Source organism: Eurytemora carolleeae, unplaced genomic scaffold (genome assembly GCF_000591075.1).
Source record: "Eurytemora carolleeae unplaced genomic scaffold, Eaff_2.0 scaffold46, whole genome shotgun sequence".
NCBI classification, from domain to species: Eukaryota; Metazoa; Arthropoda; class Copepoda; order Calanoida; family Temoridae; genus Eurytemora; species Eurytemora carolleeae.
This window is the reverse complement of record NW_019396065.1, coordinates 173,160-195,187: the sequence shown is the minus strand read 5'-3', so window position 1 is coordinate 195,187 and position 22,028 is coordinate 173,160. Positions and strand designations below refer to the sequence as shown.

General features: G+C 31.6%; 2 protein-coding genes across 3 annotated transcripts; both read right to left on the bottom strand.

Moving 5' to 3' along the window:
- Positions 1-1,764: 1,764 nt before the first annotated feature.
- LOC111710041 (uncharacterized) lies at positions 1,765-17,684 on the bottom strand. Its single transcript, XM_023484057.1, has 11 exons — positions 17,519-17,684; positions 16,956-17,091; positions 15,453-15,674; positions 14,953-15,095; positions 14,518-14,567; positions 14,249-14,424; positions 13,776-13,911; positions 13,209-13,296; positions 12,715-13,084; positions 12,028-12,468; positions 1,765-2,332 (listed from the first exon to the last, which is right to left on the bottom strand). The coding sequence occupies exons 1-11, from the start codon at positions 17,651-17,653 to the stop codon at positions 2,250-2,252; spliced, it is 1,980 nt and encodes a 659-aa protein (XP_023339825.1). The 5' UTR covers positions 17,654-17,684; the 3' UTR covers positions 1,765-2,249.
- LOC111710025 (serine-rich adhesin for platelets) lies at positions 4,323-11,677 on the bottom strand. 2 transcript variants are annotated; one of them, XM_023484046.1, is made up of 3 exons: positions 10,604-11,677; positions 4,694-9,291; positions 4,323-4,558 (listed from the first exon to the last, which is right to left on the bottom strand). In XM_023484046.1, exons 1-2 carry the CDS (start codon positions 11,230-11,232, stop codon positions 7,926-7,928), a joined length of 1,995 nt encoding a protein of 664 aa, XP_023339814.1. In that variant the 5' UTR covers positions 11,233-11,677; the 3' UTR covers positions 4,323-4,558; positions 4,694-7,925. The 2 variants fall into 2 exon arrangements, with proteins under 2 accessions (XP_023339814.1, XP_023339805.1); XM_023484037.1 differs by having other exon boundaries at positions 4,694-9,307; positions 10,620-11,677.
- Positions 17,685-22,028: the final 4,344 nt, after the last annotated feature.

Below are 22,028 nucleotides of genomic sequence, written 5' to 3'. Positions count from 1 at the left end.
CTGGAGTATCCAATGAAAATTTTTGGGTTTCCAACGAAAATATGGGATCTCCACTGAAAATATGGGGGTCTCCAACGAGAATCTGAGCGTCTCCAACGAAAATATGGGGTCTACAATGAAAATATGTGGGTCGCAAATGAGAATCTAGGCGTCTTCAACGAAAATACTGGGTCTCCAATGAAAATATGTGGGACTCCAACGAGAAACTGGGGGTCTCCTTTGAGACGTCCATGGAGGACTCCAATGAAAGGGGGTCTCCAATAGTACTCCAATGATGATGTTTTCTACCCAGACTCACAGCTGAATCAAATGTAAATTTAGATTAAACTAGTGTTTAAAGAGACTGTAAGCGTAATGTTTAAGTGACCCTCCACCCATGCAAAGATGCAACGCCCGATTCATAACGGTATCCTTAAAGGGACTGAAAAGGAAAAATGAAAGGGGGTAAAGGATGAAACATGAGAATCTTAGGCGTTGAACGATACCTATGAGACAATTATCTGATGTTCCTGTCTCGAGATATAAAACTGTATCAAAATTATACGAAAATTCATATATGAACAATTTTGTATAAAATTAGTATGTTTAAACAGATCATATTCAGGAAATACGCAACCAATCTGAAAACGATTATATCCCACAGTGTAGAGCTATAGCTCTAGTTTCTATCTGATCGAATTTTATAGTTTTCTCTTTTTAGAGACAAGAGATGTATCTGAGACAAAGAGACAATCTAAGAAGAGAGTTGGATTAGTGAAAATCCATCAGACGAACAGGATCCAAAGATATAAGTTTCCCTAGAAGCAAAAATTTGTGTATCAAAATGTAGAAATTTTTAAGTCAAAATGCAGAATTTTTTTAATAATACAATCTATCATGCACATTTTTATACACCCTTTACTCAGCTTTACTCTTATTTATTTACTTAATAGGTAGTTATAGGGCCTATACACATATTTCATAATTTTTAAAAACATAATTAGTATGATAATTTGATATTTGATATTTGTAAAAAATAAATTTAAATTCAATTTACGTTTTGGTATGTTATTTGAACAAATTAGAAATGATAATACACCCCCCCCCCATTCAAAGGAAAAGGGGGGGGGGTAAAGTTAAGAACATGGAATATTTGGGATCCTATTATATCCAGCATGGTTTTTAGGGTGACAGCTTGCAGGGAGAAGATTTAGAGTCTTATATAATTTCACAGATGAAATAGTAAGTATTGATTATTGACGCAATTTCATCCGCTGTTAATGATTAGACAAAAGAAACCATTGTGAATCAGACATACAACTTTGTAAGCCTCTCTTGAAATTACGTATACATAGTACATACCCTTTAAACGCTGAAAAAAATCAAAGATTTATAAATCTAAATCGATTTGAATGATCTTAAGATGTAGCTATATAAAACTACTAGTTTGTTTTCATATTCTAGGTTTTCTTGGTGGTTAAGAGTTTGTTTACTAGCATTTTCTCAGCCCTGACCTACGTATTATGTTTTGTTTTTACATAGTTGGGGTTGGGATGTAAAAAGATGGCGGCAATCAGAATTTTAATTCCAGCTTTTCAGGCTTTACGAAATTCTTGTTCCCTTTGGAATTGATAGCTAGCCATACAATTCGTGAGATAAAAAGATTAATTGAAAGATAAAAGAATTACGTCATCGGTTACGAAGATGAATTGAATTAGAAAACCAGTGTTCTCGTCGAGTAATTTAAGTTTAATTTGTCCCTTTTATAGGTTAAGTTCCGTACACATGGTTAGATTTTAAACGAGACGAATGCTGATAACATGTAGAAGCAAATCCTCAGATTTATTTGGCAATTTATATTTGAAATACATTTGTACATTTGTTATATATATTGTAGTTTAACAAAAAAAAGTATTTGTTTAATGCATGTTAAACTTTAAGAACACTTATATATTGATGCTGAAAATACACCCAAGTGCTTCTTTTTTATGTACATTAACAATTATGTAATGTAAATCAATGTACATGAAATACATTTAGACAGTGAACACATTTAGAAATTATTTCCATCGATGTACCAGCACAATGTACAATGTACAATGTTGTTCGTACACTTTTAACTTAATTCTTAAACGGAAAATAAAGTATTTAACATATAAGGAGGCTGAATAAATACATTTGTAACTGCTGATTTTAATTCAAATGAAATAAATATACAATTTCTTTATGAACCTTTTTAGCATTTTTTTCTTATCCTCTTCAATCTGTGATCAGTTTTTAAACTTTTGTGGAGAAACTATATAAAAATTTCTATCTAGCCACAGCCCTCCACCACTATTGTAGCCCGCGGCACCTAAGAAGTGAAAAACGTAGAAGCCGGAACCGAACTCTTAATGATGTTTTTTTCATGGAAAATATTTAGTATATAGAAACATAAGCCAAAAAGGCGTATGCGTATAAATACATAATTTCAATCAGTACAATATCAAATGTACATAGTTTAAGAATCTGCAGTGAGGTCCATAAAAATGTGGAATAGGAAGACGTTCCTTTGACTCAAGTTATGACTTTATATAGTCTACTCTACATGAAACGCAGCGATAACCATAGATAAATCAATAACGTAATAAGTTGGGTTTCAAGTAGGGCTGGGCAGGTTCTGGCTTTTCAAAATTTTGTTCCATTCCGTTCCGTTCCATTCTTAGTCAAAGAACGGTCATCCTGTTCCGTTCCGTTCTTGGTGTTCTAAGTCAAAGAATCGTTCCATCCCCCATTTTGTGGTTAGTCAATAAGAAATGATGGGGGGATGGGGAGGCTGGTGGTCAAGACAAAAGTTTTGTAGAAAAGAGGTTGTTAAACAAATTTTTAAAAATGACGATTTTATAATAAAAAGTTCCTCACGACCGAAAATATAATTTAAATTATATTTAATGTATATTTTTTTTAAGCTGGGGGAGGGGCGGGGGTCATGTAATCCTTAAAATGTATGATGATAGCGTGTAATTGCTGAGAATCTAGTTTATCTTTAAAAAGGGGGTTTACAATTTGTAGATTTTAAAAAAATTATTAATTTTCACAATCAATATTTCAATAATATTAAAAAGAGATATATAAATAAAAACTTTAAAGATTTCTAGATGATTTAGTCTACATTCCTGATTTCAAATGCGTTTTTGACTTAGAACGCGTTCCTGATTTTAAATGTTCTTTTAAGCTAATATCCGTTCCGTTTCGTTCCGTTCTTCTACGTTCCATTCCAAAATTGTTAAGTACGCGTTCTTTGCGTTCCATTCTTTTTTTCGGAACGATGGGATCGTTCTTGATAGTTCCGTTCGTTCTTTTGAAGGAACGATCGTTCTTCAAGAACGACGCCCAGTTCTAGTTTCAAGTCACTGCTAAGACTATTTGCTTTATAACTGTAACAGAAACACAGAAACTTGCTTAAATATTGTCTTCATTTTCCAAGATATAGAATATCGTTGAAATAAATCCTTTTTGGTGCATATGCATTGAATAAATCAGAAAACAAAAAGAGGAAGAAATAATACTTCTGCACAAAAATCTTGGTATCTACAAAACTGGTTGACCCAATTAATAAAACCGGGTTTTTGAAACTGAGTTTTATTACAATATTCTATCTTAAGTTTTGTAAATATCAGATTTTAAAAAGACATATTTTAGGTGCTGATAGATTACAGAGGCGTGTGTATACAATACATTTAAAAATTGTTATACAATTTTCTATTTGCATTAGAAACGATTTTTAGTCTTTTGTGAGAATTGCGTTCGAATTGTTTATTTGTTATAAGATGTATCTACTTGTACTGTAATTGCAATGAAGAGCTTGAATGTGAATCACTATTAATATATCTTAAATATTGGATAAACTTGACCGGCAAGCAAATATGTTGAATATCAATGTACAGTGTACACTGTACATGGTATATGAAAATTTGATTTTAACAAATAAGTATGGTTTTTGAGAAATAAATTTTATAAAAATAAGAAGATAAATAAAAGTAAATTTCAAAATATTTTAAAAATATAGTTTTATGTTCTTGGTTTTGATGAAAAAAATATTGAAATTTTTCAGAAATAAAAACACTTTTTGGGAACTAAACTTTTTAAATTGACGATATTATTTTTAAAATGTGCATAAGTATTAATTATTATTCTACAATTGTTTATAACAGGAATCGATATTTCTCCATCACTTTAATCTGTAGTTCTTTATATTTCGGCAATGCTGTCAAGCTAAAGGAGCCACAACCTCTGCTTTTCTAAACCCTATATCTTTGGATTCCAATGTCGTAGACCTAAGATATTTCAAACTATGAATTCTGTTAGATCAAAGGTTGAAATATCAAAGTAGTACGACATTGGTTTCCACGGATATTGGGATTATAATTCAGAGTTTGTGGCAAAGATTCAATTCCTTTGAACTCAAAGTAAATGCTGGTTTCTTTGTTTTTAAATCTAAAAAAATTTAAATTGCTGGAAAATTCAAACTTGTGTTTTGATGCTTTGTTATTCTCTCTTGAACCTGTCCTCCTGTTAGTCGGGTTCTCCTCAGTTGAATCTAGGGTATTACATGAGTTAACATTTTGCCATTTCAGTTGCATATGAACTTTTAATTTCATTACTATTGATGTGAGTATACTTCCATACACTGCTTAATTTCATACTTAAATTTAGATTATTGATAAATATCTACCTGGAATTGGGAATGATATTTTTGTAACTTATGATGATACCAAGAAAGTTCAACTTTTCATTAATATTGTCAATATTTGTCTTCTATTTTCAACGTTGATGATGAACTTGTAACTGTTGAATTTTCTGCAAGCAAAGATGTATTCATGGTTGGTGATCCTGGTGTTGTTGAATTTGCTTATGGCAATGAAATAAGTATTTATTCTTATTGGTATTGCAAGTAATTCTAAAGTTGTCCAATTTTCTATAGAAAATAATGTCTTAACAGATGATGTTTTCTTTGCTGTTATTGGTGAATTTTCACTTTGCAATGATGTCTTCACAGTTTGTGTTAAAGATGTCATTATGGAATTTTCCGTTGGTAATGATGCATTCAGAGATGTTAAAGATGTTAAAGTTGATATTGTGGAATTTTCGGCTACCAATGATTTTACAGATGATTTTGATGCTGTCATTGTTGAATTTTCTATTTGCATTGATTTATTTACAGATAATGTTGATGCTTTCATTGTGGAATTTTTTGTCGGTAATGATGTATTCACATATGATGTTGAAGTTGTCTTTGTTAAACCTTCTGCTGGTAATAATGAATTTACAGTTACAGTTGAATAATTATTGTCTATTAGCATTGTTGCAATCAAAGACGGAGGTACAGCTTTGAAAGTTATATTCTCTGTTGACAATGATGTATTTACAGATGATGGTGATGCTTTTATTGTTGAATTTTCTGTTTGCAATGATGTTATCACAGATAATGTTATAGCTGTCATTTTCTTATTATCCTTTGTCAATGATGCATGCCCAGATGATGGTGATGCTGTCATTGTTTATTTTTTTGTTGTATTCACAAATGTGCTGGCATTATTGAATTTCCTGTTGGAAATGAATTATTCAAAGATAGTGTGGACGCTGTCATTGTGGAATTTCCTGTTAGCAATGATGTATTCACAGATGGTGTTAAAGATGGCATTGCTGATTTTCTTATTAGAAATGAGGTATTTACAGGTGGTGTTAAAGATGTCACTGTGGAATTTCCTGTTGAAGCTGTCATTGCTGAATTCTCTGTTGACAATGATGCATTGAGTGATGGTGTTGACGCTCTCATTGCTGAATTTCCTGTTAGCAATGATGTATTCACAGATGGTCTGAACGCTTTTGTTGTATATCCTGTTAGCAATGATGTATTCACAGATGATGTAGATGCTGTCATTGTTATATTTCCTGTTAGCAATGATGTGTTCACAGATGGTATTGACGCTGTTTTTGTTGTATTTTATATTTACAGATGGTGTTGAAGCTGTCATTGTTGAATTTCTTGTAAGCAATAATGTATTTGCAGATATTGTTGATACTATCATTGTTGAAGTTTTGGCTGGGAATAATGTATTTTCAGATGGTGCTGAATCTGTTCTATTTAATGCTGGCAAAGATGTGTTCACTGATGATGTGGACGCTGTAGTTGTAAAATTTTTTGTTAGCAATGATGTATAAACAGATGGTGTTGAAACAATCATTGTTGAATTTTCTGTTGGCAACAATGTATTTACTGATAATGTTGTAGCTGTCATTGTTAAATTTCCTGTTGGCAATGATATATTCACAGAATGTATTGATGCTGTCTTTGTTGAATATTCTGTTAGCAATGATGTATTCACAGATGGTGTTGAAGCTACAATTTTTGAGTCTCCTGATAACAATGATGCATTTATAGATATCACTGCTGAATTTTCAGAATGATATATTCGTCGATGGCGTTGAAGCTTGTGTGGTTGAATTTTCTGTTGTTGATGATGATAGTTTCACAGATTTTGTTAAAGATGTTATTGTTGAATTTCCTGTTAGCAATGATGCATTCACAGGTGTTGTTGAAGCTGTCATTGTAGAATTTTCTGTTGGCAATGATGCATTTACAGATTGTGTTACAGCTGTTATTGTTAAATTTCCTATTAGCAATGATGTATTCACAGATGGTGTTGAAGCTGTCTTTATGGAATTTCCTGCGAGCAATGATACATTCACAGATGGTGTTAAAGTTGTCCTTGTTGAATTTCCTATTTTCAATGATGGTGTGGACACTGTCATGATTGAGGTTTCTGTTGGCGATAATGTAATCACAGATGGTGCTGAAGCTGTCATGATTGAATTCTCTATTGAAAATGATGCATTTACAGATGATGTTGATATTGTCAATGATGAAGTTTTGGCGGGGAATGATGTATTTTCATATAGTGCTGAAGTTCTTATTGTTCTATTTACTGCTGGCAAAGATGTTTTCACAGATGGTGTGGACGCTGTAATTGTTAAATTTTCTGTCAGCAATGATGTATGCACAAGTGGTGTTGAAGCTTTCATTGATGTTTTTTCTGTTGGCAACAATGTATTTTCAGATAATTTTGAAGTTGTCATTGTTAAATTACCTGTTGGTATCAATGTATTCACAGATGGTGCTAAAACTGTAATAGTATTTATTGATGAATTCACGGATTTTATTGATGCGGTTAGTGTTGAATTTGCAACTGGGTATGAAGTATTCCCAGATGGTGTTGAAGCTGTAATTTTTGAATTCTCTGTTGACAATGATGCATTTACAGATGTTGTTGATGTTGTCATTGTTGAATTTTCTGTTGGCAATGATATATTTACAGATTGGGTTGAAGTGTTTATTGTTGAATTTTTTAATGGCAATGATGTTATCGCAGAAAGTGTTGAAGCAGTCATCATGGAATTTTCTGTTGGCAACAACGTATTCATAGATATTGTTGAAGATGTCATTGTTGAATTTTTTATTGGAACTGATGTATTCCCAGACAATGTTGAAGTTGTAATTGTTGAATTTCCAATGGGCAACACTGTATTTACAGATAATGTTTTTATTGTTAAATTTTCTGTAGGCAAGATTGTATTCATTGAAAATGTTGAAGCCGTCATTGTTGAATTCTCTGTTGGCAATGATGTATTCATGAATGATGTTGAAGTTGTCATTGTTGAATTTCCTTTTAGCAATGATGTATTTAAAGAGGACATGAAATCTGTTATTGTTGAATTTTCATTTTCTATTTGCAAAATTGTATTCAATGTTGATATTGATGCTGTCATTGGCGCATTTCCTGTTGGCAATGATTTATTCACAGGTGGTGTGGGCACTGTCATTGTAGAGGTTTCTGTTAGCGATGATATATTCAGAAATGGTGTTGAAGTTGTTATTGTTGTATTTCCTGTTAGCAATGATGCAATCACAGAGGTGCTGAAGGTGTCCTTGTTGAATTCTCTATTAACAATGATACATTCACAGATGCTGTTGATACTGTCATTGATGAAGTTTTGGCTGGGAATGATGTATTTGTAGATGGTGTAAATGCTGTAATTGTTGTATTTAATGCTGGTAAAGATGTTTTCACAGATTGCGTGGATGTTGTAATTGTTAAATTTTCTGTTAGCAATAATGTATTTAAAGATAATGTTGGAGCTGTCATTGTTAAATTTTCTGTTGGCATTGATGTATTCACAAATATTGCTGAACCTGTAATCGTTGAATTTCCTGTTAGCAATGATGCATTCACGGATGTTGTTGATACTGTCAGTGTTGAATTTTTAACTGAAAATGATGAATTCTCTGATGGTGTTGAAGTGGTGATTGTTGAATTTTCTGTTGTCAATGATTCATTCATAGATGGTGTTAATGCTCTCATAGTGGAATTATCTGTTGGCAACGATGTAATCACAGATGGTGTTGAAGCTGTCATTGTTGAAGTATCTGTTGGCAATGATGCATTGACAGATGTTGTTGATGCTGTCATTGTTGAATTTTTTGATGAGAATGATTTATCTTTAGATAGTGATGAAGCTATCATTGTTGAATTTTCTGTTGTCAATGATTCATTCATAGATGGTGCTAATGCTCTCAAAGTGGAATTATCTGTTGCCAATGATGTAATCACAGATGGTGTTGAAGCTATCATTGTGGAATTTTCTGTCGGAACTGATGTATTCCCAGACAATGTTGAAGTTGTAATTGTTGAATTTCCAATGGGAAAAACTGTATTTACAGATAATGTTTTTATTGTTAAATTTTCTGTAGGCAAGATTGTATTCATTGAAAATGTTGAAGCCGCCATTGTTGAATTCTCTGTTGGCAATAATGTATTCATGAATGATGTTGAAGTTGTCATTGTTGAATTTCCTTTTAGCAATGATGTATTCAAAGAGGACATGAAATCTGTTATTGTTGAATTTTCATTTTCTATTTGCAAAATTGTATTCAATGTTGATATTGATGCTGTCATTGGCGCATTTCCTGTTGGCAATGATTTATTCACAGGTGGTGTGGGCACTGTCATTGTAGAGGTTTCTGTTAGCGATGCTATATTCAGAAAGGGTGTTGAAGTTGTTATTGTTGTATTACTTGTTAGCAACGTTGCAATCACAGACGGTGCTGTAGGTGTCCTTGTTGAATTCTCTATTAACAATGATACATTTACAGATGCTCTTGATACTGTCATTGATGAAGTTTTGGCTGGGAATGGTGTATTTGCAGATGGTGTTAATGCTGTTATTGTTGTATTTAATGCTGGTAAAGATGTTTTCACAGATTGCGTGGATGTTGTAATTGTTAAATTTTTCATTGTTGTATTTCCTGTTGGCAATGATTTATTCACAGGTGGTGTGGGCACTGTCATTGTAGAGGTTTCTGTTAGCGATGATATATTCAGAAATGTCGTTGAAGTTGTTATTGTTGTATTTCCTGTTAACAATGATACATTCAAAGATGCTGTTGATACTGTCATTGATGAAGTTTTGGCTGGGAATGATTTATTTGCAGATGGTGTAAATCCTGTAATTGTTGTATTTAATGCTGGTAAAGATGTTTTCACAGAATGCGTGGATGTTGTAGTTGTTAAATTTTCTGTTAGCAATAATGTATCTAAAGATAATGTTGAAGCTGTCATTGTTAAATTTTCTGTTGGCATTGATGTATTCACAAATATTGCTGAACCTGTAATAGTTGAATTTCCTGTTAGCAATGATGCATTCACAGATGTTGTTGATACTGTCAGTATTGAATTTTCAACTGAAATTGATGAATTCTCAGATGGTGTTGAAGTGGTAATTGTTGATTTTTCTGTTGTCAATGATTCATTTATATATGGTGGTAATGCTGTCATAGTGGAATTATCTGTTGACAATGATGCATTGACAGATGTTGTTGATGCTGTCATTTTTGAATTTTTGGATGAGAATGATGTATCTTTAGATAGTGATGAAGCTATCATTGTGGAATTTTCTGTTGGCAATGATGTATTTCCAGACAATGTTGAAGTTGTAATTGTTGAATTTTCAATGGGCAACACTGTATCTACAGATAATGTTTTTATTGTTAAATTTTCTGTAGGCAAGATTGTATTCATTGAAAATGTTGAAGCCGTCATTACTGAATTATCTGTTGGCAATGATGTATACATGAATGATGTTGAATTTTTCATTGTTGAATTTCCTTTTAGCAATGATGTATTTAAAGAGGACATGAAATCTGTTATTGTTGAATTTTCATTTTCTATTTGCAAAATTGTATTCAATGTTGATATTGATGCTGTCATTGTTGTATTTCCTGTTGGCAATGATTTATTCACAGGTGGTGTGGGCACTGTCATTGTAGAGGTTTCTGTTAGCGATGATATATTCAGAAATGGTCGTTGAAGTTGTTATTGTTGTATTTCCTGTTAGCAATGATGCAATCACAGAAGGTGTTGAAGGTGTCATGGTTGAATTCTCTATTAACAATGATACATTCACAGATGCTGTTGATACTGTCATTGATGAAGTTTTGGCTGGGAATGATGTATTTGCAGATGGTGTTAATGCTGTTATTGTTGTATTTAATGCTGGTAAAGATGTTTTCACAGATTGCGTGGATGTTGTAATTGTTAAATTTTCTGTTAGCAATAATGTATTTAAAGATAATGTTGGAGCTGTCATTGTTAAATTTTCTGTTGGCATTGATGTATTCACAAATATTGCTGAACCTGTAATCGTTGAATTTCCTGTTAGCAATGATGCATTCACAGATGTTGTTGATACTGTCAAAGTTAAATTTTCAACTGAAAATAATGAATTCTCAGATGGTGTTGAAGTGGTCATTGTTGAATTTTCTTCTGTCAATGATTCATTCATAGATGGTGTTAATGCTCTCATAGTGGAATTATCTGTTGGCAATGATGTAATCACAGATGGTGTTGAAGCTGTCATTGTAGAAGTATCTGTTGACAATGATGCATTGACTGTTGTTGTTGATGCTGTCATTGTTGAATTTTTGGATGAGAATGATGTATCTTTAGATAGTGATGAAGCTATCATTGTGGAATTTTCTATTGGCAATGATGTATTTCCAGATAATGTTGAAGTTGTTATTGTTGAACTTGAAATTGGCAAAATTGTATTTACAGATAATGTTTTTATTGTTAAATTTTCTGTAAGTAAGATTGTATTCATTGAAAATGTTACAGCCGTCATTGTTGAATTCTCTGTTGGCAATGATGTATTCATGAATGATGTTGAAGTTTCATTGTTGAATTTCCTTTTAGCAATGATGTATTTAAAGAGGACATGAAATCTGTTATTGTTGAATTTTCATTTTCTATTTGCAAAATTGTATTCAATGTTGATATTGATGCTGTCATTGTTGTATTTCCTGTTGGCAATGATTTATTCACAGGTGGTGTGGGCACTGTCATTGTAGAGGTTTCTGTTAGCGATGATATATTCAGAAATGGCGTTGAAGTTGTTATTGTTGTATTTCCTGTTAGCAATGATGCAATCACAGAAGGTGTTGAAGGTGTCATGGTTGAATTCTCTATTAACAATGATACATTCACAGATGCTGTTGATACTGTCATTGATGAAGTTTTGGCTGGGAATGATGTATTTGCAGATGGTGTTAATGCTGTTATTGTTGTATTTAATGCTGGTAAAGATGTTTTCACAGATTGCGTGGATGTGTTGTTGAATTTTCAATAGGAAACAACGTATTCATAGATAATGCTGAAGATGTCATTGTTGTATTTCCGGTTAGCAATGAGGTATTTACAATCGCAGATGGTGTTGAAGTTGTAATGGTTGAATTACCTGCTGGCAATGATGTATTCAAAATTGGGGTTGAAGCTGTGATTGTAGAGTTTCCTGTTAGCGATGATGTATTTACGGATAATGTTGAAGCTGTCGTTGTTGAATTTTCAATAGGCAACAACGTTTTCATAGATAATGCTGAAGATGTCATTGGTGTATTTCCGGTTAGCAATGAGGTATTTACAATCATAGATGGTGTTGTAATGGTTGAATTACCTGTTGACACTGATTCTGTTATTGATGATAGTACTGTCATGTTTACTGGCAAGGTTGCATTTTCAATTAGTGATGGCTTGTTTTCTGTTATTGTTGTTTCAATATTAGTTGAATTTTTTTGAGTTACTGAACTATTGTTTAGGGTTGATATGTTAATATTAGAAGAAGTTAAATTGCTGGATATGCTTGAAGGTGTAGTAGTTTCTGTTGCATTAAACATTGGTACACTGTTGCTTAGTTCATTGGATGTTGTAGGGCTTATTAATGATATTGTAGTGGATTTTGTTGTCTCTGGGTATAATATTGAGATTGCGCAACTTGATGCAGTGGATTGGGAAGAGGATAAGTGAGGAACTTCTGAAGACGTTGTGGATATCTCAGAATTGTCTGTGGTGATAAAAGGTGTAGTTGACTCATTGTTTGGACTTGTCTCCTGTTTATCTAAAATTTAGAAATATGTTCCATATAAAAAGTTAGAGATGAGCTAAAACTAATAATGAGAACTCTTAGCTTAGAATTACCATCTAAAATTTAATTAATGTAGTAAACAATTTGCATTGTTAATTTTGACTCTTTTTTATAATTACAATCTCTGATTACAATTGTTAATTAGGGCCAAATGAAAAACGCAATGAATTTTAAAATTGAACTAATGAGATCAAATGTATTAAAATGAAAATGCTTAACCTGTTTGATGGGTGACATCCTTGATGTTGATAATAAAGTTCATCTCCTCTGTTCCAGTTTTAGCATCTTTTATTGATATTTTTAACATGTTCCTAATATCACCATTCTCCTTCTGAAAGCTAGCCTCAACACTGACCATAAATCTTTGATGAAATACATGCTCAGTTGCTGACGAGCTATTGTTCAATTGAAAATTCATGTTTGAAGCTTCAGAGGTATTTTTTATTGTTGTGGTATGGTCTGGTTTGTTAAAGGTAGTACTGGTAGTTGAAGTAGTGGTAGTTAAAGTACTGGGTTTAGCAGTTGTCGGGGCTGATAAGTACCCAATATTATCAGTAGGTGTAAGAATTGGAGCTACAGGGGGCAAAGTCTAAACACACATTAATTTGAAATCAATTTTAAATTTCTTTTATGTATGATCCAACTATTAACAATAAAATAGATATCTTTCAAAATACTTTTTGAAAATGCTGTGTAATAATGTATTCTGTTACCTTGACATGACATTTGCAAACATAGATGCTAAGAAGACAAATATCTTTACATTCGGTGCTGGTGCAGGTTGAACAGAACGTACAATATCTACAGAACAATTAATTAATGTAAAGGAATATGATTTTAACCACCCAACAACATAGAGTAAGTACAACTCTAGATTACCCTCAAGAAGTCCTATTTTTCAGTATTTAGTTTTCATAATAGCTTTATAAAATCTGGAAACAAAGAAGTCAAGTTTAACTGGGTTTATTATCTCAAAAGATTGCCAAGTGGGGGAGTGTACTTTAAAAGTGTAAATAAATTCCACTGAAAGTGGAGTTTTGAATTGAAGTTTTTGAGAACTAATTAAAAACTGGTTTTAGTTTCCAGTTATGTTTGCTGGGCCTGTTATTATAAAACTTATAGATATGAAATTATGAATAGAGTTGAAAATATAAAGCTTTCTTAATAAAAGTTCTTTCTTTTTAAGGTGTAAATAAGTAAGGTGTTGGGGGGTAAAATGCAGAAATAAAAGTGTAAAAGACATTACAGCATAAAATTATAATCTGTGTTATAAGTTTTACCTGTGAGGGCATGAATACAAGCTCTCCAATATAGAAGATCTTATATTCTGGCATTCTTGCAGTTGATCTTCACAAATCACACTATCTTTCAGCATATCTCCTTGCAACAGGGAAATCTTCTTCACACAATTTTCCCCTAACATTAAAAATACTTTGATCTTTCTTAGTCAAAACATAATTGAAATCTTTATCATTTTGATTCGTCAGAACAGGGTTCAAAATTTAGGGGAAAAGGAATTGAGTCTTTGGAACAAAATCAAATATTTAAACCTCAATATCTTTAGAACCCGATGTTATAAACCTTTGATATTTCAAACTCAGATTATTTGATTTAACAGAATTTATAGTTTGAAATATCTAAGGTCTGCAACATTTGGTTCCAAAGATATAGTGATTAGAAAATCAGAGTTTGTGGCAAAGACTCAATTCCTTTCTTGTAGAAATGTTTCACTGTGTCACAATTTAAATCATACCTATTCCCATCATTTTACCGCAATTTTTAGAGCAGTCATGATTTAGGATACATTCATTGATATCTGATGAATATTTCTGACATTTAACTAAAAAATTCGGAGATCTGAGAAACTTTCTTGGATTGAATGTAAAACCAACTCCTTTTTCAGCTGGCACACCATCCAGGAGACAATTTCTTAAAAACAAGAAAAAAGTAATTGTAGTTAACAATTTTGATTTCAATGAAGCATTACTTTCTTTTCTTAGTTCTACAAACTAATTTTCCTACCTTAATTTTCCTTCAATTCCACATTTAGACTTCAGATCATACAATAAGTCCTAAACAGCGTAAAAAATATCACTCAACAACGGTCCACATTAATATTTATATTTCCTCTTTTATTATTTTATTAGATTAACCCTATTCAGGCTGACGGGTCCCTGGGACCCCCCCCCCCTCTCCTCCCTCTATTTGCTTATTGTGATACAAATCTATTAAATCTGATACATTTTTGCAAAATATGATACTTATACATTCTTGAAAAGCCCTCACCACGGCAAATTCAAATCTACTCAACCCCCACCCCCTCTTGAGAACCCAGCTGAGAGGACGTGGATTAAAACGGATTAAAGAGAACTCCAATTCTACCAGGATTCTACCAGGATTCTACCAGGAGGAGGAGTTTTAATCTAAACACTAGCAAATGAATGATTTTCCTTTGACCTGTACTCTGACATAATTCCACTGAGAATTATTTTCACATACAGAGTTGTTGGATAAGATTATCTCTATTTTCTTGATAAATATCTCATTTTTTTCCTCCTCATATTTATGCTTCTTAAGAAGTTCTGCTTGTGCAAGTATGTCTAGAAAAATGTTGTAAGAGATAGCGCTTATCTACAATTAACGACAAAATTAGATTAAGACAATTAAAACTTGTAACTTCAAGCCATTAAAAAACAGATGTGATAAGTGATTTAACTACAAAAGTTCTGACCTTGGATAATATTGGGTTCTGGGGAATTGAAAGTAAAAATGTTGGCTCACATATTCTGGATTGTGAAGCATATTTTCTTAAAAGCCTCGTTTCCAATACGAATATATATATTTAAAGCTTATGATAAAAAAAAAAAATGGTTGAATTGAGAATTGTTCACGTTATCAAAGCAAAGGATACCAAAAAAATCTAATAATTCGGGGAAGAGAAAAAATTTGTTACATACCTTTCCCCGTCTGGATAAAAGTTCCAAATGATATTGCAGTTCGTCTCCTAGCTCTATCGCAGGTCAATCTTTGGAATTGTTTTAATCTTTGACCAGTATTTTTAGTTTTTTTTTCTTTCCCAGAAACTTTCTTTTTTGTTTTCTTGGGTTTGTTTTTCTGTGAAGAACTGGTCTTCACAGGTTTTTTCTGCACTTTCTTCTTTAACTTTGATGTAAGATTACCTGAAAAAAATTGTATTAACATGCTGTCAATAGAATACTTTTCACACTCATGTCAGTTCAATGTAAGTTTTTAAATGTTAAGAAGTTAAATGTTGTTTTGAATCTGTAAAAGCTAATTTTTAATTTAGAATTACGAACACTATTTATATAACTAAAAAAAATTTTAAAAGTTCAAAAAAGAAAAAAACATCATTAAAAGTGATGGAACATGGGTTCTTCTTTTATTTTTAAACTTTTAAGGTAAATGGACTCTTAAAATGTTCCGCAAAATGTTCCTTAAAATGTTCCTCAAAATCTGAGAAAATCTGAGAATTTCAATTTTCAAAATTGTTTCTTTTTTGTTTATTCGCTTTTCTTACACTTTGGTAAATTTTGACCCTTAGAGAAAATAAATGCAAAACATAAACGCTTATATTTTCTCTAAAACTATAAATTTGGCATAGTTTAAGAAAAGCTAGCTTTCACAGAATACAGTTTTGAAATGTTGGAAGTTCACCATGTTCATGCCTTTTAAAAGTAAAAAATCTCAAGTATATACCAAAAACCAATTTATAACCCATCATTGATTATGATGTCTGAAATCTTTTTTAAATAAATTCTATATAATAGAGCTCTTCACTCATATACATTTATATAAATACACTTTTTCAAAGACACTATATATATTTATAAAACGTCGTTTTATTGCACTAAACAAAGCTTCTAGTAGGTACCTGGTGCAATGCTCATAACAATACCATAAAGATAGAGAATTGAAAAAAAAATGTTAATCATCTTTTTTGAAAAACTTTAGAAAAGAGACCGAGTCCATTTAGAATAAAATACCTACTTTTGAAGGTTATAACGGCATTTTAGAGTGTTTCATCAACGAACCCCCCATTTAAAACGTTTAGTAAAATTTAAAGCTTAAACACACTATATATATGTATATTTGCAGTGACCTCCAGTATTAAAACCTTCATCTTAAATTACATATTTCTATCTATATGTTCTTGTTATGAGAATTTTACCTACTAGAAACACTTCTTAGTACAATAAAACGACGTTTTTTCTTTGGAAACGAGACCAAGCACATTTTGAATATTATTCATTTTTGAATGTTAAAACGGAATTTTAGAGCAATAAGGTTTCATCGACGGTTCCCCTTTTATGGCCATTGGTACAATTCACATGTATATTAAAAGGGGGAAACAAGAAAACGATGGTTAGTAGGCTAAAAAGCTTAAACACATTTTTTTAGTGTACATGTATATATAAGAAGAGGCAGAATGTTTTTAAAACCTTCTGTTCTGATCTCTACATTTCCCTCTGGCTTAGCTAATGTTGTGGTTGTTGTGGTTGTTGTGGTTGTTGTGGTTGTTGTACTCGTGGTTGAAGTTATGCTTGAAGAATTCGTGGTTGTTCCTGAGACGACATTCTGAAATGTTTACAAGTATTTTGACTATTTTAGAAAAACAATCAAATATCATCATTTTGTGGATAATCAATCAAAACAACCTAAAGAGTTAAAATTTCATTAATCTAGACCTACAAACTATGGAATATTATGAAGATTAAATTGAATAGTTGATGTCATAAAGCAAAAAAATCAGTGACTTTAAATAAACTTTGTATTCAATGTACAATTTCTGTGCTTCATTATCAATGGCCTATTCAAAATTAATTTAGTAAAATTTAAGTATTTCGCAGATTCATGGGTACCATGCACTGTAAAAGATTGGGAAAGTCTTTCTTAATTTCTTATGATTTCCAGTTGAATAAAATATGAATAAGAAATAAAAGTATTGCTTTTCAGATCCAAAGTTTAAACTGTAATTTAAAAAAATAATAAATAACATTTTTACCAACTCACGAATATTGGCTTCATTCTCTATTAGGGAAGAAAGGACGTCATTTTTTGCATTTTTTCTGGAATTCTCTAACAAATCAGCATTCTTTCCTAGACTTTCAGATGTTCCTTTGGGTTTCTTTTGCTTCATTCTTTTCTTTTTCTTCTTTATCACATTTTTTTTCTTCTTCTCCAATATATTTTTACTCCTTTCTTTCTCTTTCTTTTTGAGTTCTTCTTTGGGGGCAGATTTTTTATCCCTTTTTTCGTTTTGTGTATTCGGTCTTTTTAGTTTTCTTAAAATGTTTTGTTTTCCATTTTTAGAATTGACCTTTTGTGTTTTCTTCTTTTTCTTCACCTTAATCTTTTTTTTCTTTTTTTTCTTTTTGTTCTTTTGTTCAGTAAGATTTTTGTTCTCCTTCTTGCTCTTTCCTGACTTGCTGCTGGCGTCATCTATGTTTTGATTTTTTCCTATGTTTTCCTGCCATTTGGTAAAATTTATAAAAGTAAACGAAATTAAAGAGAAAACAATGTTAAAAATCTTTGATATTTTTTCACAGGGAGTGTTTGAAAAAAATTAAGGAAGTGTACAAAGGCCAAAAACTCTTAAATTTGGAATCGAATGGTCTCAATCTTTTTTTCATCGGATGTTTGAGTATAATGAGAAAATTTTAAAAAGCCTTTGTCTTTTAGGTGTAAGGTATTTTCAGAATGGCTCCCAAGGACGACTTCCCAAATTACAATTTTCCAAGTGGCAACTTCCCAAATATGCAAATTCCCAAGCGGAACCTTCCCGAAGGTTAGGTTAGGCCTTTTGAGCCGTCCCAGGCTGCAATGGGGGCAAACGCTGCTGCTGAGATGGACTTGAGGGCTGAGCTCTGCCGCTAGAACAGGCACTGCGATTAGGATAGACTAGGGAAGTTGGTTTTTGTGAAGCGGCAAATTTTGGAAGTTTCCATTGGGAAAATACCCTTGGGAAGTTGCCGCTTGGTAAAATGCCAATAGAAAAGTACCTAACATAGTCGTCAACAGAAAGGAATCCAGCGAACGCCCCGATGCATAATTTATTCAATTAATTTAAAATGATCCATTTTTTGCGATAAAAATATTCCAAATTGAATTCCGGTCACTTTTATGAAGTTTTATTTTTATATGATGTGTGTACTTTGTAAAACAATAATAGATTTATTTTTATATGATGTGTGTACTTTGTAGAACAATAATAGATTTATTTTTATATGATGTATGTACTTTGTAGAACAATAATAGTTTTATTTTTATATGATGTGTGTACTTTGTAGAACAATAATAGATGTTTTCCGCCAGAATGCACGAGTTGCGAACGCCCTGTTTTAATGTTGAATTTGATAAAAGTTTAGTTTTCTTTTTATTCTTTTATGATTTTTTCCTTAATCAACAATTTACTTGATTCATCAGCGTCTTTAGAAAAGGAACTTGCTAATGCTAAAGATTTAGGTTTTCCTATTCTTCCCAGCTGAAAGGTAGGATTCTAAACAAAAATAAATCCAGATTTTTTTCTTATACAATACGTTTTTTAAATGGTTAAATTAACAGAGGCACAGGCATTTCTAGATTACACCTAACATATGTCTAAAAGTAAATTATGTATATAATTGTATATTTCTGACGTCTGAAACTTCTTAAGATATATTATAACTGTAATTATGTTTTTTTCCACTGGGTCCCAAGTGTTTCAGACAGTTCCATTTTACATAACATAATAATGATTTATTATAATTGATTAATAACTCTCAAACGATTAAGTAAGGATTCTAAATTACAGAAAACTTTATAAACGTAACTTAAAATGATGGTCTATATGTGAATGGAATGTCCAATTTCCTACAATAACAAGGAGCAAGGATTTATATTCAGTGAGAAAATACAAAGGAGTTGATTCTTTGCCACAAACTCTGATTTTCTAATCCCTATATCTTTAAAACCCAATGTTGTAAACCTTTGATATTTCAAACTTATATTATTTGATCTAACAGAATTAATAGCTTGAAATGTCAAAGGTCTACGACATTGGAATCTAAAGATATAGGGATTAGAAAATCAGAGTTTGTGGCAGAGACTCAATTCCTTTCTTTGTTGTCGGATGAATGAAGAAAAGTTTAATTGTGAATCTAACATGATACTCTACAAATAGGCGGTACCATGAAATTACGTCTACAGTCCCTGAAAGCGATAGAAAATTAATTTTAAAGAACATATTTTTAGAATAAAGGAATTGAGTTTTTGTCACAAACTTAATTTTTCTTATTCCCATAACTTTGAATCCTGATGGTGTAACCCTGTGATATTTCAAACTTAGCTTAATTCATCTTACATAATTCATAGTTTGAAATATCTAAAGTCTACTTCTTTAGTTTGCAAGGATATAGGGGTCAGAAAATCTGAGTTTGCTGCAAAAACTCCTTTGTTTACCATTTTTGATAGATGAAGTAGGAAGGTAAACGCAATTACAAGGAGCTGCTTATTAATTGCTGTCATTTCTGTAAATCATTTCAAAATTTGAGTTTTGTTACTAAGCAATAAAAACCATCGAGTTGTGAAATCTAAAATAAGTAGATATACAAATTTTGAAATGGTCATTTTCCTGTCTCTCTTAGTTTCTTTTTTTGGACAGGTTTTATTTGTCAAGGCTTCTTCAAACATTTTTTGTCACTTTCAATTCACACTCCTATCAGGTTATAATACAGATTTATTTATATTAATCATAATCTCTCAAAAATCAAGATGAACTTGCAATTTCTTGAGATGAAAATATATCAACGTTATTAATTGAGTTGTAAAATCAAATTAAGCTTGCATTAACGAGTTAAAGGATTCCAAACATAGATAAAGATAGATTGCGCATAAGACGACATTTTTCATCTTGAAAGATATAAATGTGTACAGAGATGTTTTAAATATATTCCTATTATATAGATTAACTAGGTCGGTTGTGAACATTGACTGTTCTATAAGTCATGAAGTACTTGAGGTGTACATGAGTTCTGTAGAGAGAAATTTAAGTTAGTTTAGTCCTTCTCAAGTCCTTATTCGGTTCTCGTCAATATGATATATTGCTCAGTGAAATATTGTTGTTCAAATAGTTCCATTCCCGGAGTTATTTTAAACTCTATTATGAAATCTATTAAAACACCAAACCACCCTGCTTATCATTGAAGTACACTTTAACTCTAGAAGTATGAGTTCGCGGACTGTACAATTCTTGGTGATTTTGCGTACATAAGCTATCTATGTTTATTTATTTATCTATGATTCCAATTCATGTGCGCAAGTAAGATGCAATTGTAATTAAAATTCTTTCAAATTTAAAAAATCTTATTTATTGTTCATCCTAATTATTAACTATGTATATTCTGACGACATATGCCTGACGTTTTGTATTTGATATTTCAAAATGTAAAAGAAAGAATAATTATTAAAACACAGATTAGGCCATCTTGACTTATAATTTTTTGCACAAATTGTTTTAGTTTTAAAAACAATGAAACAAAGGTTACAGAATCTAGGAAAAATAAAAGCTTACACAAAGTTTGTTAATGTTCGTGAATGAATCGTACTCTACTTCAAGACCTGTTTTTCGGATGATGGTAGAACTTTGTAATATAACAAAACTCCGTGCATAAAACATAGACAATACCTCTCTTTTCCTATCTGCATAATCTGTGATTATCTATTTTTTAACACTATATTTTGGTAAATTTTGTGATAGTACTGTAATAAATCTATATAAATTCCTAGAGTGAGTATAACCCTCAAAGGTTAAAGTAAGATATCTGTAAGCCTAAAACAAATTAGAAAATAAATCATTAATCCTGGGCAGCTGGATTGCCTCGTATACAGAGGTAAAGAGCTAAATCTTTTTTCTTCCAAGAGAAGTTAAATTTTAACTTACAACACTGTTCAGTAGTGAACTTACAAACTAACAAATTTTCAACTGTCAAAATATTGAATTGACAGAATGTGAAAGTGTCAACTTTCAAGTGGCAAAGTACTCAACACCCCTTTAAAATATCATTTTACATTACAACGCTAGTGAATGTTTATTATTTATCCCCAAAAATATCTTGAACTAACCACACCTGTGTAATGTCCATATTATAATATGCAATACATTAAAAAAGGCTTAAAGCAGGAAAAGTTTCCGGTGGCCGAATTTAAAGAATTTGAGCGGCGGTTTAAATTTAAACCTCGGCTTAAATATGGTTTGTTCCACTTAAAATTGTATCAAATGTTTCAAGATTTAAGCCGGCGCTTAATTTAAACCGGGTTTTGGCAGATTTAAACCGCGGCTCAATTTCTTTAAATTACATCTCGGGAATGTATTTTACTAAACGAAAAGTCGTTAAGTTTAACATAAATCATTTAGATGACAAAAATGATAAGTACGTGTGCGTTTTATGCTTTTTTAACTGTAAAAAACACTTGTTTATGTCTATATTTTGTTCTTTTTTGATAATTTTAGGCCTTTTTGTAAATATTTGTAATCT